General features: G+C 36.4%; 1 protein-coding gene across 1 annotated transcript in view; it reads left to right on the top strand.

Annotated features, from left to right (window-relative positions):
• LOC101887557 (mastermind-like domain-containing protein 1) overlaps nucleotides 1-13,544 on the top strand; it is a 285,577-nt gene that overhangs the window by 154,820 nt on the left and 117,213 nt on the right. Inside the window, exons 7-8 of the mRNA XM_059121464.1 lie at nucleotides 10,613-11,057; nucleotides 11,142-12,371. Of these exons, the coding sequence (XP_058977447.1) occupies nucleotides 10,613-11,057; nucleotides 11,142-12,276 (1,580 nt within the window). The 3' untranslated portion in view covers nucleotides 12,277-12,371. The remainder of the gene's footprint in view (nucleotides 1-10,612; nucleotides 11,058-11,141; nucleotides 12,372-13,544) is intronic.

Below are 13,544 nucleotides of genomic sequence, written 5' to 3'. Positions count from 1 at the left end.
ATATTTGATACCGGGATACTATTCGAAAATACCTCTGCCAAATTTTATCGAGATCGGTTTAGATTTTTATATAGCTTCGATATACATCTTCATCCGATTTTACGGTTATTGCTCACCATATACTCAACTGTATTTTACCAGTTGGTGAAACTCGGTTCGGTATATCCATTGCTCCAAAAAAATATTTTTATATAATCCTAATCGAAGTTATATCATATCCTATGTTAACAATGTTATTTGGTTCATAGTTGGTATGATATATGTTGCACATGGTGATGTAGGGCTCCACTCGACTTTTAATCTTTCCTTACTAGTTGAATTTGTCCTTTCAAAATCTGCTGCATTTTTCCAGTAATTAAAATAATGAATTTTGTCACATGCAGTTATTCTATCATAGAACGTATTTTTATATAACAATGTGCCCTTGTGCATAATAACATGACAATATGCATAATAACAAGCGTCTCAAATGATGGAAGAATACTCACACATATCTGATTGTAAATGCCCTACTGTTTCAATAACAACTTCTTTATAATTTAATGATGCTACGTTCTATTCTTCGAACACTTGTTTTCACTTCAATTAATACAGTGTTTAAATATAACCAAGATATAATACATCTATGAAACCAGTAAGAAAAGATCAAATGTTGGACGGGGCCGACTATATGATACCCTACACCACTATGCATATTTAGTATAGCTCTCGCAAAAGAAAGGTTATTTTGGGCATTTCTGAGCTCTATGATATATCTGGTACAAAATATGATTATGATAGAGTGCATATTCCGTAAGTTGGAGATTTAAACACCAAATCGGATGAAACATATATATGAAGTTAGAGCTATATCTGAACCGATTTTCACCAAGTTTTAAATGTTAATTTCTAGAATGAAATCGCTCGGAAGTGCAACTTTTCACTCCCTTTGGGCTGAAATTAACCATTTGGTGCACAAGAAACCTAAAATCGGACGAAGATATATAGGGGAGCTATATCCAAATCTGAACCGATCTTGATAAAATTTGAATCCTGTTTTGCTGGGCTGACTCTGATATCTGATACTAAATATCATTTTTGTGGGGTGTATATTACGAATGTGAGGGACTTAAACACCAAATCGGATGAAACATATACTATGGATGAAGATATATATGGGAGCTATATCCAAATCTGAACCGAACTTGTTAAAATTTGATCTATAAATTGCTCGGCTGTATCTGATATCTGGTGGTAAATATCAGTCTTGTGGAGTGCATGTAACGAATGCAAGGGACTTAAACACCAAAATCGGATGAAACATATATATGGGAGCTATAGCAACATTTGAACCGATTTTCACCAAATTTTAAGCACATACTTGTAGGCTGAATTCGGTCGGAAGTGCCAAAATTCACACCATTTGGACTGATATTAGGCATTTGGTGCACAAGAAATCTAAAATCGAATGAAGATATATAAGAGCTATATCTAAGTTTGAACCGATTTTCACTAATTTCAATAGGGTTCGTCCTTAAGCCAAACAAACGTTATTTAGAAAATTTTATCTCAATCGATTAATAAATACGACCTGCATTTTGTTTACAAAAATACATGGACGAATGGGCGGACAGACGGACGGACATGCATAAATCGACTGAAAATGTGATTCTATGCTGATCACCAAAAGGAACTATGGGTCTATCTCGTTTCCTTCTCCATGTTACAAACAAATGCACAAAGACATAATACCCTTACCACTATGTGGTGAAGGGTATAAAAATGTATGTCATCATCCGGATCTCGGATCTTCCTATCCGAGCTGAGTCGCCTATCCACGATAAATTGTAATCTCGCTACAGGTCTTAATTATGGCCAAATCCTCACGAATTGAAGAATATTATTTTTGGACATGATCGCAAAATATTTAAAGGACTTAAATGGACCAAAAAACATATTTCTTGATTTTGCTGTTGCTCTACAGGTCACAATTATAGAACAATCGGATTTTTGTATGGGGCTAGAGTTTAGGGGTAATCAGAAGTCAACCATATTAGTTGGTCATCGAATAATATTTAGCGGGTGAAATAAACAAAAATAGAAAAAAAAAAAATTAAACATTTCCATTAATCCACGAATATTTGTAAATCCTGCGAAATCGCAAATACACGAAAAAGTATATTTTAAACATTACATTGATGATGATATCCAAGATATTCCACAGATTTTAAAATATATACAATCTCAATGTTGGTAACCGGCTTATCCGAACCGCAAAAAAAAAAAAAATAAATAAAAAAATCAGAATCTATGTCACAAATATCATCGTACCATGGACTTTATAGAATGTACAATTCAATATATATAAGTAGGACAAATTGAAAAAAGTGTCCTACAAAAAAATCGAATCAATGCGCGATATTTGCAAAACATTTTTTCAATAAAATTATGTGGAACATAATTTGGGTCTCAGATTATGTCTTCCATAGATTACACTGTCAACTGAATTTGGGGCGGGTTCGACTCACGTCGAATGTGTCCTTCGGGATTTTTAATTCACTTACCAAGGACTTTGATTAATATCAAGGTTTTTGGTATAGATCAAGGTTTTTTTGGTATATGGTAAACCCAGCACATTGTGTAACGGTCTGCCTAAAAGTTGTATAGCACCCCAAGAATCTTAAGAAATCACCTATGTACCAAACATTTAAAAATAGTATAATTTCATTCTTTGGTGGTTGGTATAAAATGGGCTTATGTTAGAACAGTCTAGCGATCAGACCAGGAACATGGAACTAGAATACAGAATAATTTCTATGCGTCAATTGAATCGGTCTCGTCAGTATAGAAATGGGTTTTAAATCGCCTCAAAAAAAAAAAATAAATAAATAAATAAACAAATAAATAAAAATAAAAAAATTTTAAAAGCGTTAAATCGCATCGAATTGACAGACCGATGTTTGGCGAACTCGCCTCTCAATAAATCTATTGTTACGCACGCTTTGTTGAAACCACATGTCATGCAAATCAAGCTCTTGTAGTTTGGCAAAAAAAATACTTAGATATCATCTCACGATAGTGCTCACCATTCAAAGTTACGTCCAAGAAGTACGGTCCAAAATTGGCAATGATGACTTTTTCTGGATGTATTCGTAGCTTTGATCTTCACTCCAAAATTGAAAGTTCAACTAATTTAAGTGCCAGTTCAGCGCCCTTTGAAATTTCTTACTATACAACGCATTTTGATAATTAAATTAAATTAAATTATTGTTAGCGTTGTTCTGTTTTACAAATGCAAGAATGTTAGAGTTTTTAATACGAAAAACCGACTTTTCCTTTATGATATCGAAAAACATTGTTAAACTAGTAAATTTTTGCAGGTACTGGATCATTTTTACTAATGTGTGAAACCATTTTTTATTGCATTCAATGTAATATTTTTTGCCATTTTCGTGGTATTAATTAAACCGTCGATTATCACAAATACCGAGTATTTTTGATCCCTGTAAAATCGGTTTTAAATTTTTCGGCATTTCTGAGAAGCAATCCAACGGCAACAATAACAATAAAAATGTAAATTGTACTGCATGCTTCTAACATTTTAAATCATTGAATATTTATCACAACAGGAGCCTGATTTCGCTGTCATAATTGTCTTTGCTTTCTCCCTTCTATGATAAGCCCTACTAAACGTGACAACTTAATATACGAAAACGAAGAAAACTCTGCATTGATTTCACAATAATTTCAATACTTCATTACACAATTTGCCGCTTGAAGACAAACAAAGGAAATTTATGTAAATTTCTTCTCGAATATTAAAAATTACATTATCATCAGAAATCCGCATAGAAAATTCCTCGCCGAATTGCTAATGACGATAATTTCTAGAAACTTCGTTGGAAATTGACTGGGTAATTGCTTTGGAAGAGCACTGCGATGGAATGAATGGAAGCGTATCATTATATCTTTATTCAAATTATTATTATTGGTATTATGATTATTATTAGCTGTGCCTTGAGGGACCAATAAGTAAACTGTATAATTTGTTTTTGACGAATTTCCCGCGGGATTTACTTGCTTAGCTACATTGGGTAATTATTGTTGGAGAATATTAAGAAATTTGTATTTATTATTGTGTTTATCTTCATTTCACATTTGGGAATAATGTGTGGCGCTGTATTAAGAAGCCATGAAGAATATACGAATTATTAAAAAGAATTTGGTGTTTTTGTGTGTGTGTGTGTGTGTGTTTAAACGATGTGTGAAGAAAATGGAAATTTAATTTAAAAAATGTTTAGTTCCCCTGATGGGAGTTAGAACGCCAAAATCTGTGGAGCATAGGATGGTATGATAAATGGAAAAGTCACAATATAGATTCTACTTTAAATTTAACGCCAAAAGTCAAAAGTCGGGCGGTGCCAACTATATGATACCCTACAACACTATGCGTATTTAGCATAGCTCCCATCACATAAAAGTTTATATTTTACCAACTATGAACCTTATTTAAATGCGTATCATAGCTTTGGAGTAGTCACAATTTGGGAACTATATCCAACTCTAAATCGATTTTTTAAAAATTTGACAGATTCTTTTATACTTCTAGTACACATTAACATTGCCGTGCATGATATGATTTCGATAAGAATTAAATTAAAAAAAATTATTGGAACAATAAATAAAAATATACGAGAACGAGTTGCAACAAATGGAAAAATTCGGTTGAATATGAAAAAAATCTATCCAATTTGGGCTAATATTACATGTATGGTGATCAATAACCGTAAAATCGTTTGAAGATGTATATCGAAGGCATATACAAATCTGAAAATTCGGCAGAGGTATTTTCTAGCTGTTTCTAATATCTGGTACCAAATATCATCGTTGTGGGTTGCATATTATGCATGCGAGGGACTTAAAACACCTAATCGGATGAAACATATACAGGGTGAGATGAAAAAACTGCAACCAAATTCAGACTGCTGTCATTTCTAAGCCAGTCGTCCGACAGCTGCTAAAATTATTCCAGTGACAGTTCATTATATTATTTACAAGCGTACAACTTTCCAAAAAAAAAGTTATTCGTGATGGAATTCAAGAGTGATAGTGTGATTTTCTTATATTTGGCTGGAAAACCCTCAAGTGGCTATCGTTAGAGCATTCCAGCATTTAAATATGAATTAATCTTTTGTGTCTCGTATCATCGCTCGTTACGGTGATACTGGCAGCATAGCCCAACGTCAAGGAAGTGGACGGAAGGAAACAGGAACATCAGCAGAAATGGTTCGAAAAGTAAAGAAGCGACTTGATCGAAACTCGCGTCGCAGTGGCCGAAAAATGACTCGTAAGCTGAACATATCGCAGTTTTCCATTTGGCAAATATAGAGCAATGAGATTTTCTTATATTTGGCTGGAAAACCCTCAAGTGGCTATCGTTAGAGCATTCCAGCATTTAAATATGAATTAATCTTTTGTGTCTCGTATCATCGCTCGTTACGGTGATACTGGCAGCATAGCCCAACGTCAAGGAAGTGGACGGAAGGAAACAGGAACATCAGCAGAAATGGTTCGAAAAGTAAAGAAGCGACTTGATCGAAACTCGCGTCGCAGTGGCCGAAAAATGACTCGTAAGCTGAACATATCGCAGTTTTCCATTTGGCAAATATAGAGCAATGAGATCGGGGTAAAGCCATTAAAATTCCAAAAATTGCAAGAACCTTCACCGCTACAGAAAGAAAATAGACTCAAAAGAGCTAAAGAGTTGCTTCCCTTGGCCGAAAGTGGTGAACTGCCGAATTTGGTTTTCTCCGATGAGAAAACATTCGTTGTCCAAACAAAATTATCGGGTTTACTTGTCAAAAAGGTCAGCTGAAAATGTGCCCCTTCGTTTGGCCACCAGAACACAAGCGCCGGCTATGGTGATGGTGTGGGCCGCCATAACAGCAACCGTGCCATCAGAATAAATGCCAAATATTATTGGGAAAATATTTTGGAGGGTGTATTAAAGCCTTGGGCTTGCAAACATTGTGACCGCAGACCTTGGACATTCCAACAGGACTCAGCACCATCGCATTCAGCACGGGCTACATAAGAATGGTTATAAAATGAGGTTCCTCGCTTCATTTCCAGTGCACAAAATGAGATTCCTCGCTTCATTTCCAGCGCACATTGGCCATCAAAATCTCCGGATAACAATCCGTTGGACTATTGTGTCTGGAGTATTTTGGAAAGCAAGGTTGGCACTAAAAAATACCAAAGTGTCGATCACCTCAAGCAAGCGCTTCGCCGGGAATGGGCCAAAATACCGCAGAGCAACATTCGGGCAGCGTGTGATGGTTTTATTGGCCGTTTGAAGGCCATTATTCGTGCCAAAGGTGACCAATTCGAACAAATCTAAAACTTATTCCAAAATTTGATGCTATTTCCGATATGTTTTGCTTTCATTCAATAAAATTTTAAAAAATGTAAAAATTGTGGCGTTTGACTGAATCGATTTTTACCAAAATTTGAAGTACTTGTTTTTAGTACGAATTCAGTCGGAAGTGCTAAAATTCAGTCCATTTGGGTTGATATTAGCCATTTGATGCACAAAAAAACCTAAAATCGGAAAAAGATATATATGGGAGAAGTGCTCAAATCTAAACCGATCGTAAAAAAAATTAGGCACTCATTTCTCAGCTGTACCTGATATACCAAATCTGATACCAAATATCATTCTTGTAGGGTGCATATTACGAATGTGGGGGACTAAAACACAAAATCGGAAGAAATATATAGCTATAGCTATATCTTTACCGAAATCGGCTGAAGATATATATGGGAGCTTTAAATAAATTTGAACCGGTCCTCACCAATTTCAATAGGGTTCGTATTTGGGCCAAGAAAATAATTTGTGGAAAATTGTATATCAATCGAATCATAAATGCGACCTGCATTTTGTTTACAAAAATACACGAAGAGACATGCATAAATCGACACAGAAATTGATTCTATGAAGATGCTCAAAAGTAATTATGTGTCTATCTCGCCTCCTTCTTCATGTTACGAACAAATGCACAAAGACATAACACCTTTGCCACTATGTTGTGTAGGGTATAATAACGACTTAATTGTAAGTCGTAGTTGCACAGCAATAAATAAAAATGTATACACCCCATACCGATTAAATTGTAACATATTTTTATATACTTGTATGAAATCAATTAAAAACTAAACAAAATATTCCAAAAATATTTAATTTATTTTCAATATTTCTCCACAAAATATTGATAGAATTCAACCATCAATTTTACATTTACTCCTTTTGATATAAATTCATTTCTCCAAAAATCCTCTTCATAAATATCCCTTTTTTATATGCGAAAATCCTTTGTGTTCAAAAAATTGAAGTATCCATACACGTCGATTGTTATTGAAAATAACTTTTTTTTAACCCAAATATGATTGATTTGATATATTGATGTTGTTCCATACATAACTGTAGATGCATGTTTGTATATTCTCTATGAATGTTAGTCGTTTATCCGACGATTTGCAGTGAAGAGAGTAAAGTGAGATTTATAAAAGGATATCAAATGATTGCTAGCTTGCTTGCATCCCGAATATTGAACCACATATTGTGTATTGTGGGTATATGTGGTTATTTTGTAATAATTCTAGAGAAAGTAAACTGAAAGGGAATGCGATTTGGTATAAACGAACAATTATTGAAATATTTTCATTCCCATCATTTAGTGTATGATTTAATTATATTAATTTGTAAAATTGTAAATATTCAGATTTATTGCTTCAACTGAAATGGAAAGTAAGCATTCCCATAAAGTATAATTGAAACGTTATGGAAGCAAACACTATATCTGCAAAAATTATTCTTGCGAAGTAAGACCCTTCCATTCCATTTTTTGGGGATAATTGTTAATAATAAGTTTAACCTCTTGCGGGGTAGGTACGAAAAGGAATGAGGCAATAAATTCCATATTCAAATCAGCTATCTGGTTAATAGAAATATTTAGATGTATACAATTTGAATAGAGTCACTGACTTATTTCGCAAGTTATAATATATATAAGTAGTTAAAATGTTGACCCTTTTGGGGGAAGTACCAGAAGGGGTAGACCGATATCTATCATTTCCACACCAGAACTTGAGTTATTAAAAATATTGGAATATTCGAAACTTGAAGACAGTCAGATGGTAATTATTGAAAATGTTGACCCTTTGTGGGGGAGGTACATGATGAACTGCGCCGATATTGTCCATTTTTGCGCCTGACATAGCACTAATACAAATATTGGGATTTGAAAAGTTTGCAGCAAATTGGATGTTCCTTACTTGTTTTATACGATCATATTCTGTAAAAAATCTGAACTTTTATGTGGGAGGTACCAGAAAGAGTAGACCGATATTGTCCATCTCCGAACTCTTTGACAATAGTATGGCGATGTACCAAGTGTGAACTAAAATGGATAATCACTTCGAGAGTTATCGTGAGCACCAGCCAGCTAGACAAACGGACGGACACCTCTACTTCGAATCCAAATGACCTGAAACGGATTTGGTCCAACGAAACCTAGAGTTTAAACGCGTTATTTCGATGAGGCACAATATGGGCTATGTTCGCCCAAATGGAAACGATTTCGGCACATCCGATCAAATTCAGCCCACGAGCAAAAAATTCAAATTTTGTGAAAATAGGTTCAGTTATTTTGGATATTCATCCCATTTGGTATTCAAGTATCCGATATTCGTAACAATGATATTAGGTACCACATATCCCATGTAGCTCACAAATACTTGTTCAGTTTAGATTTGGATGCAGTGCATGTACAGGGTAAGATAAAAAACTGTAACAAATTCAAACGCCATAATTTTTATATATATATTTTTAAATTTATTGAATAGAAGCAAAAAATGTCGGAAATAGCATCAAATTTTTGAATAAGTTAAGATTTGTTCGAATTTGTCACCTTTGTCATGAATTATGGCCTTTAAACGGCCAATGAAACCGTCACACGCTGCCCGAATGTTGCTCTGCGGTATTTTGGCCCATTTCCGGCGAAACGCTTGCTTAAGGTGATCGACACTTTGATATTTTTTAGTGCCAACCTCTCTTTCCAAAATACTCCAAACACAATAGTACAACGGATTGGTATTCGGAGATTTTGGTGGCCATTGTGCGCTGGAAATGAAGCGAGGAACCTCATTTTGTACCTATTCTTGGGTGGCGCCTGCTGAGTGCGATGGTGCTGTGCCTGTCCTGTTGGTCAAAGGTTTTAATACACCCACCAGAAGATTTTCGCGATAATATTCGGCATTTATTCTGATGCCACGGTCGATAAATACGAGCGGAGAGCGACCATCGGTTGTTATGGCGGCCCACACTATCACCATGGCCGGCGCTTGAGTCTTGGTAGCCAACCGAAGGTGCACATTTTTTTTTTTTTTCATTTTCAGCTGACCTCTTTGGCAAGTAAATACGAACATTTTGTTTGTTTACAAACTGCCGGACAACGAATATTTTCTTATCGGAGAAAACCAAATTCGGCAGTTCACCATTTTCGGCCAAGCGAAGCAACTCTTTAGCTCTTTTGAGTCTATTTTCTCTTTGTTGCGGTAAAAGTTCTTGCACTTTTTGGATTTTCTATGGCTTTACCCCGAGCTCATTCTTCAATATTTGCCGAATGGAATATTGCGATATGTTCAGCTCACGATCCATTTTTCGGCCACTGCGACGCGGGTTTCGATCAAGTCGCTTCTTTACTTTTCGAACCATTTCTGCTGATGTTGATGTTTTATTCCATCCACTTGCATGACGTCGGCCTACGCTACCAGTATCACGGTAACGAGCGATGGTTAGAGACACAAGAGATTTATTCACATTTCAATGCTGGAGTGCTCTAACGATAGTCACTTATGGTTTCCCAGACAAATATAAAAAAATCACACTATCACGTTTGAATTCCATCACGAAAACTTTTTACTGGAAAAATGTCACCAAAATGCTTTTGTACGCTTGTAAACAATATAATGAGCTGTCACTGGTATAATTTTGACAGCTGCCGGACGAGTGGCTTAAAAATGACAGCAGTCTGATGTGGATTATTATTTTATTTCCTTGCTTCTTATAATTCCGGTTTTTTTTTTTGTGCCAAAGTAAATATGAAAAATATGATGAAGAACGCGATTTTTTAAATCTACCTCCGAATAGTGTTTAAATTTCATTATGATAATTTTCAGAACCGTGTTGTTCATGACATTTTCAAATCATCAAAATTTTCGAAATTCACCATTGTAATTCCGATCAAGTAATTTTTAGAAATTTGGCTCCCAAGCTTCCTATTAAAATTTTCATCCTTAAGAAGATACCGCTCCCAATTTCCTAATCAACCCTCATATCCACACAGTTTCAATATTTTAAAAATAATTGGAATATAACCTACAATGCTATATTTCCATTTTAGGCCGAAATGCGCACCTAGTCATAAATCTTTCTGTCTCATAATAAATTTGAAGAGAATAATATCGTAGCCATCATTTGGTATTTTTCACTTAAAGGACGTACAATAATCATAGGCTGATGGTATACATCTGCCACCCCTTTTTAATCCCCCATCACATTGTTTCTTTCCAGATACTTTTCGATTTCGTCGCTCGTCTATATCCCGTTTTGGGTCGATGGCCAAACAGGAACCCATGATTGTTGTCGATGAGTCGCAAATTGTCGAAGAAGATGATCAAGAAAGCTCTGAAACACCCTCGAATAAAGCCAGTCTCGACATTGATTCACCTGTTAATCCCTATTTGTTATCACCATGGCGAGATCCCAGAGAAAGTCGCAAACATTCGCTACCCTCGCAGCAGGTTACCGAGGGTATTACAGCAAGTCAGGTCAGACGTCTGTCGGAGCGGGGCGGCGAAGGATCTGGACCATCGCCCAAGGAAGCCGCATTCCTTGCAACCCTTTCACAGGCTCCAGCACCCTCTGGAAGGCGTCATTCTGTGGTCACCATTTCCAAAGTCCCACCAACCATATTTGGCCGGGCACGTCGCGAATCCGTTGCAGCCTTACCAAACAAGTGAGTTGGGGAAGGGGGTTGGTTGGTTTATTATGGGCATTAATGCCAATTTTTAATATCTCAACCTTTTTTCCATCTCACCAGTCGTTTAATAGGTTCTCGCCGGGAGAGCAACACCTCCACTGGACCACCATCCACCGATCCGATCGGCAGCATACATAATCTGCAATTGGACATTATGGACGACATCGTACAGTCGCGTAAGGCACGCATGAAACTTTGGACCACAAGCAGTGAAAAAGTGTGCGAAGTGGAAACCCTAAATGAGGTGGGTGGTACAACGCCACAGCGTTACACTAATCGTCGCTATTCTGAATGCGTTTCAGCTCAGCCCACACCATCACCAACACCAAGCTATCGCAGACCCTCCGAACATCCCGCCGTTATGTCACCCTGCATCACCCAGCCAACCAGCAATCGTTCCTCGACCAGGCGAAAGAAAAGTTCAGGATTTTTAGGTGGACGCACAGATATTGGTTCGATTTTTAGCAATCTCACTTCGTCGGCCATTGAAATACATAAATGTGAAGACAAACCCACACCACCACCCTCGGCATCAGCAACAAAAACCAAGACCACACTGCAGGCACCCTCACACAGTAGTTCCAATCTATTGGACCCCAATGCTGGCCGCTCGACTAGGTCCAATAGTTTCGATGTCTCGATACTCAATAATGCTAAGCAATTGGTCAGTGATGCTCAGGATAATAGTTCGGCAGCTTTGTCGGGTTGGTTTGCAAATCGCCATGAGCCCATGGCTCGCAAAAAGAGCATACGCAGTAAAAGCACCGCCATGGCTCTGTCAAAAGATGTCCTAGAAAAGCTACAAGCCAAAGATGTGTTGCGCGAGAGTAAACCCAAGCTAAAGCCACGAAGCAAACAGAAAAGTTGGACAGATCATACGAAGGGAACAATTGTTGATGCCACGGTAATTGGTTCGGCCATAGAAGGATTCTTGCGTAAAAACTCAGCTTCAGGGCCATCGGGAAGTAGTGGCAGCAGTAGCAGCACAGCTGCCACTTCCAGCGGCAGCAAGACGAACAAAGGCGGTGCAGTTCCCAAAGATTATGGTTCCTCGAGGCGAAGTCGCACCCAGGCACAGGCTGCTAATGCGGTGCGCTCCACCCTCAATTGGTTTGGCAAGGCCGATGAGGATGACACCAAAGATACCTGTGATGCATCGCTTTGCTCCACGCTCAAGGATTTGTTTGTCAAATAATTGCCGGGGAATTCCTTATTTAAATTAAAATAATCCCAACTGTTTTGTTGTTTTAAGTTTCGACGACTTATTGCCTTGATTCCACTTAGAAAATGGTAAGTTTTTATTTTCTTTTTTATTATTATTATTTTTTTTTTTTTTGTTTTCCCCAAATTACATTGATATGGCCAGGCAATAAATTTTTGGCAAAGATTGAAAGCTTTAGAAAAAAATTAATAAAAAATCCAAATATAAATATACATAGCATATAAATGAGAGAATAATTAAAATACATACATACAAATAAACAACTATTTTTCATAATCCAAAAATAACATTTTACAAAATCACGTACACAAACAAAAATTAATTAGGAACCGTTATTGCAATATAAAATTAAAAATATATATTTCATATATTTGTTCATATGTTTGTAGGATTAGGAAGAGAGCAACATGAATAATCGATATTGTGTTGAGTGTACACAAGGGGTAGGAATAAATTTGTGATGCCGATTCACTGCGGACACTTCATTCAAAATATTGCTACATGTGTCAAAATTTTAAAATTGATTACTGATGTTAACTAGTTGCAGCCAGGATCCATAACAACAAGTGAAAAAATTTAGCCGGTGTTTTGGCAGATATATACCTTCAGCCAATTTGCCGACACATGTATAACCTTCGGCAAAGACATAGAAGTGTAAAGATAGGACAAGACAGATTAAAAATATGGCAACTCTGTGAAAATACCTCTGTTGTTACGATATCATAACAACATAGTTACCAATGCTAACTGATTTAAACCGCTAAGGTAATTGCAAATTTTTGGAAAGGTCTATGGAATAAAATTTCGAAACCACATTTTTGAATTTTTCAAACTTTTATTTGTCAATCGTTTCTGTAATTGTGGTGTTTATATTAACATTCCTCTGTCATTAGCTGTTATTTTATGTATTGTAGACACAAACCATTTGCTCAAAATGCATTTTGTCTAGTCTTTACCATTTTAGGTCTTTGCCTTCGGCAATGTCCATTTATCAAATTAAAGTTTCACTTGCATTTTGATTATTTAAATGTTGACCCCGGACGATACCAAAGGAGTAGGCCAATTTTTATACCCTCCATCATAGTATGGAGGGTATATTAAGTTTGTCATTCCGTTTGTAACACCTCGAAATATACATTTTAGTCCCCACAAAGTATATATATTCTTGATCAGCATAAAAGTCTATGTCGATTTAACAATGTCCGGAAATCTCTTTAGCTTCCGAACGAAATGAAGTAGGT

Source organism: Musca domestica, unplaced genomic scaffold, assembly GCF_030504385.1.
Source record: "Musca domestica strain aabys unplaced genomic scaffold, Musca_domestica.polishedcontigs.V.1.1 2, whole genome shotgun sequence".
Lineage (NCBI taxonomy): Eukaryota > Metazoa > Arthropoda > Insecta > Diptera > Muscidae > Musca > Musca domestica.
Note: the sequence above shows the minus strand (reverse complement) of the source record. Positions and strands in the feature narration are given on the sequence as shown.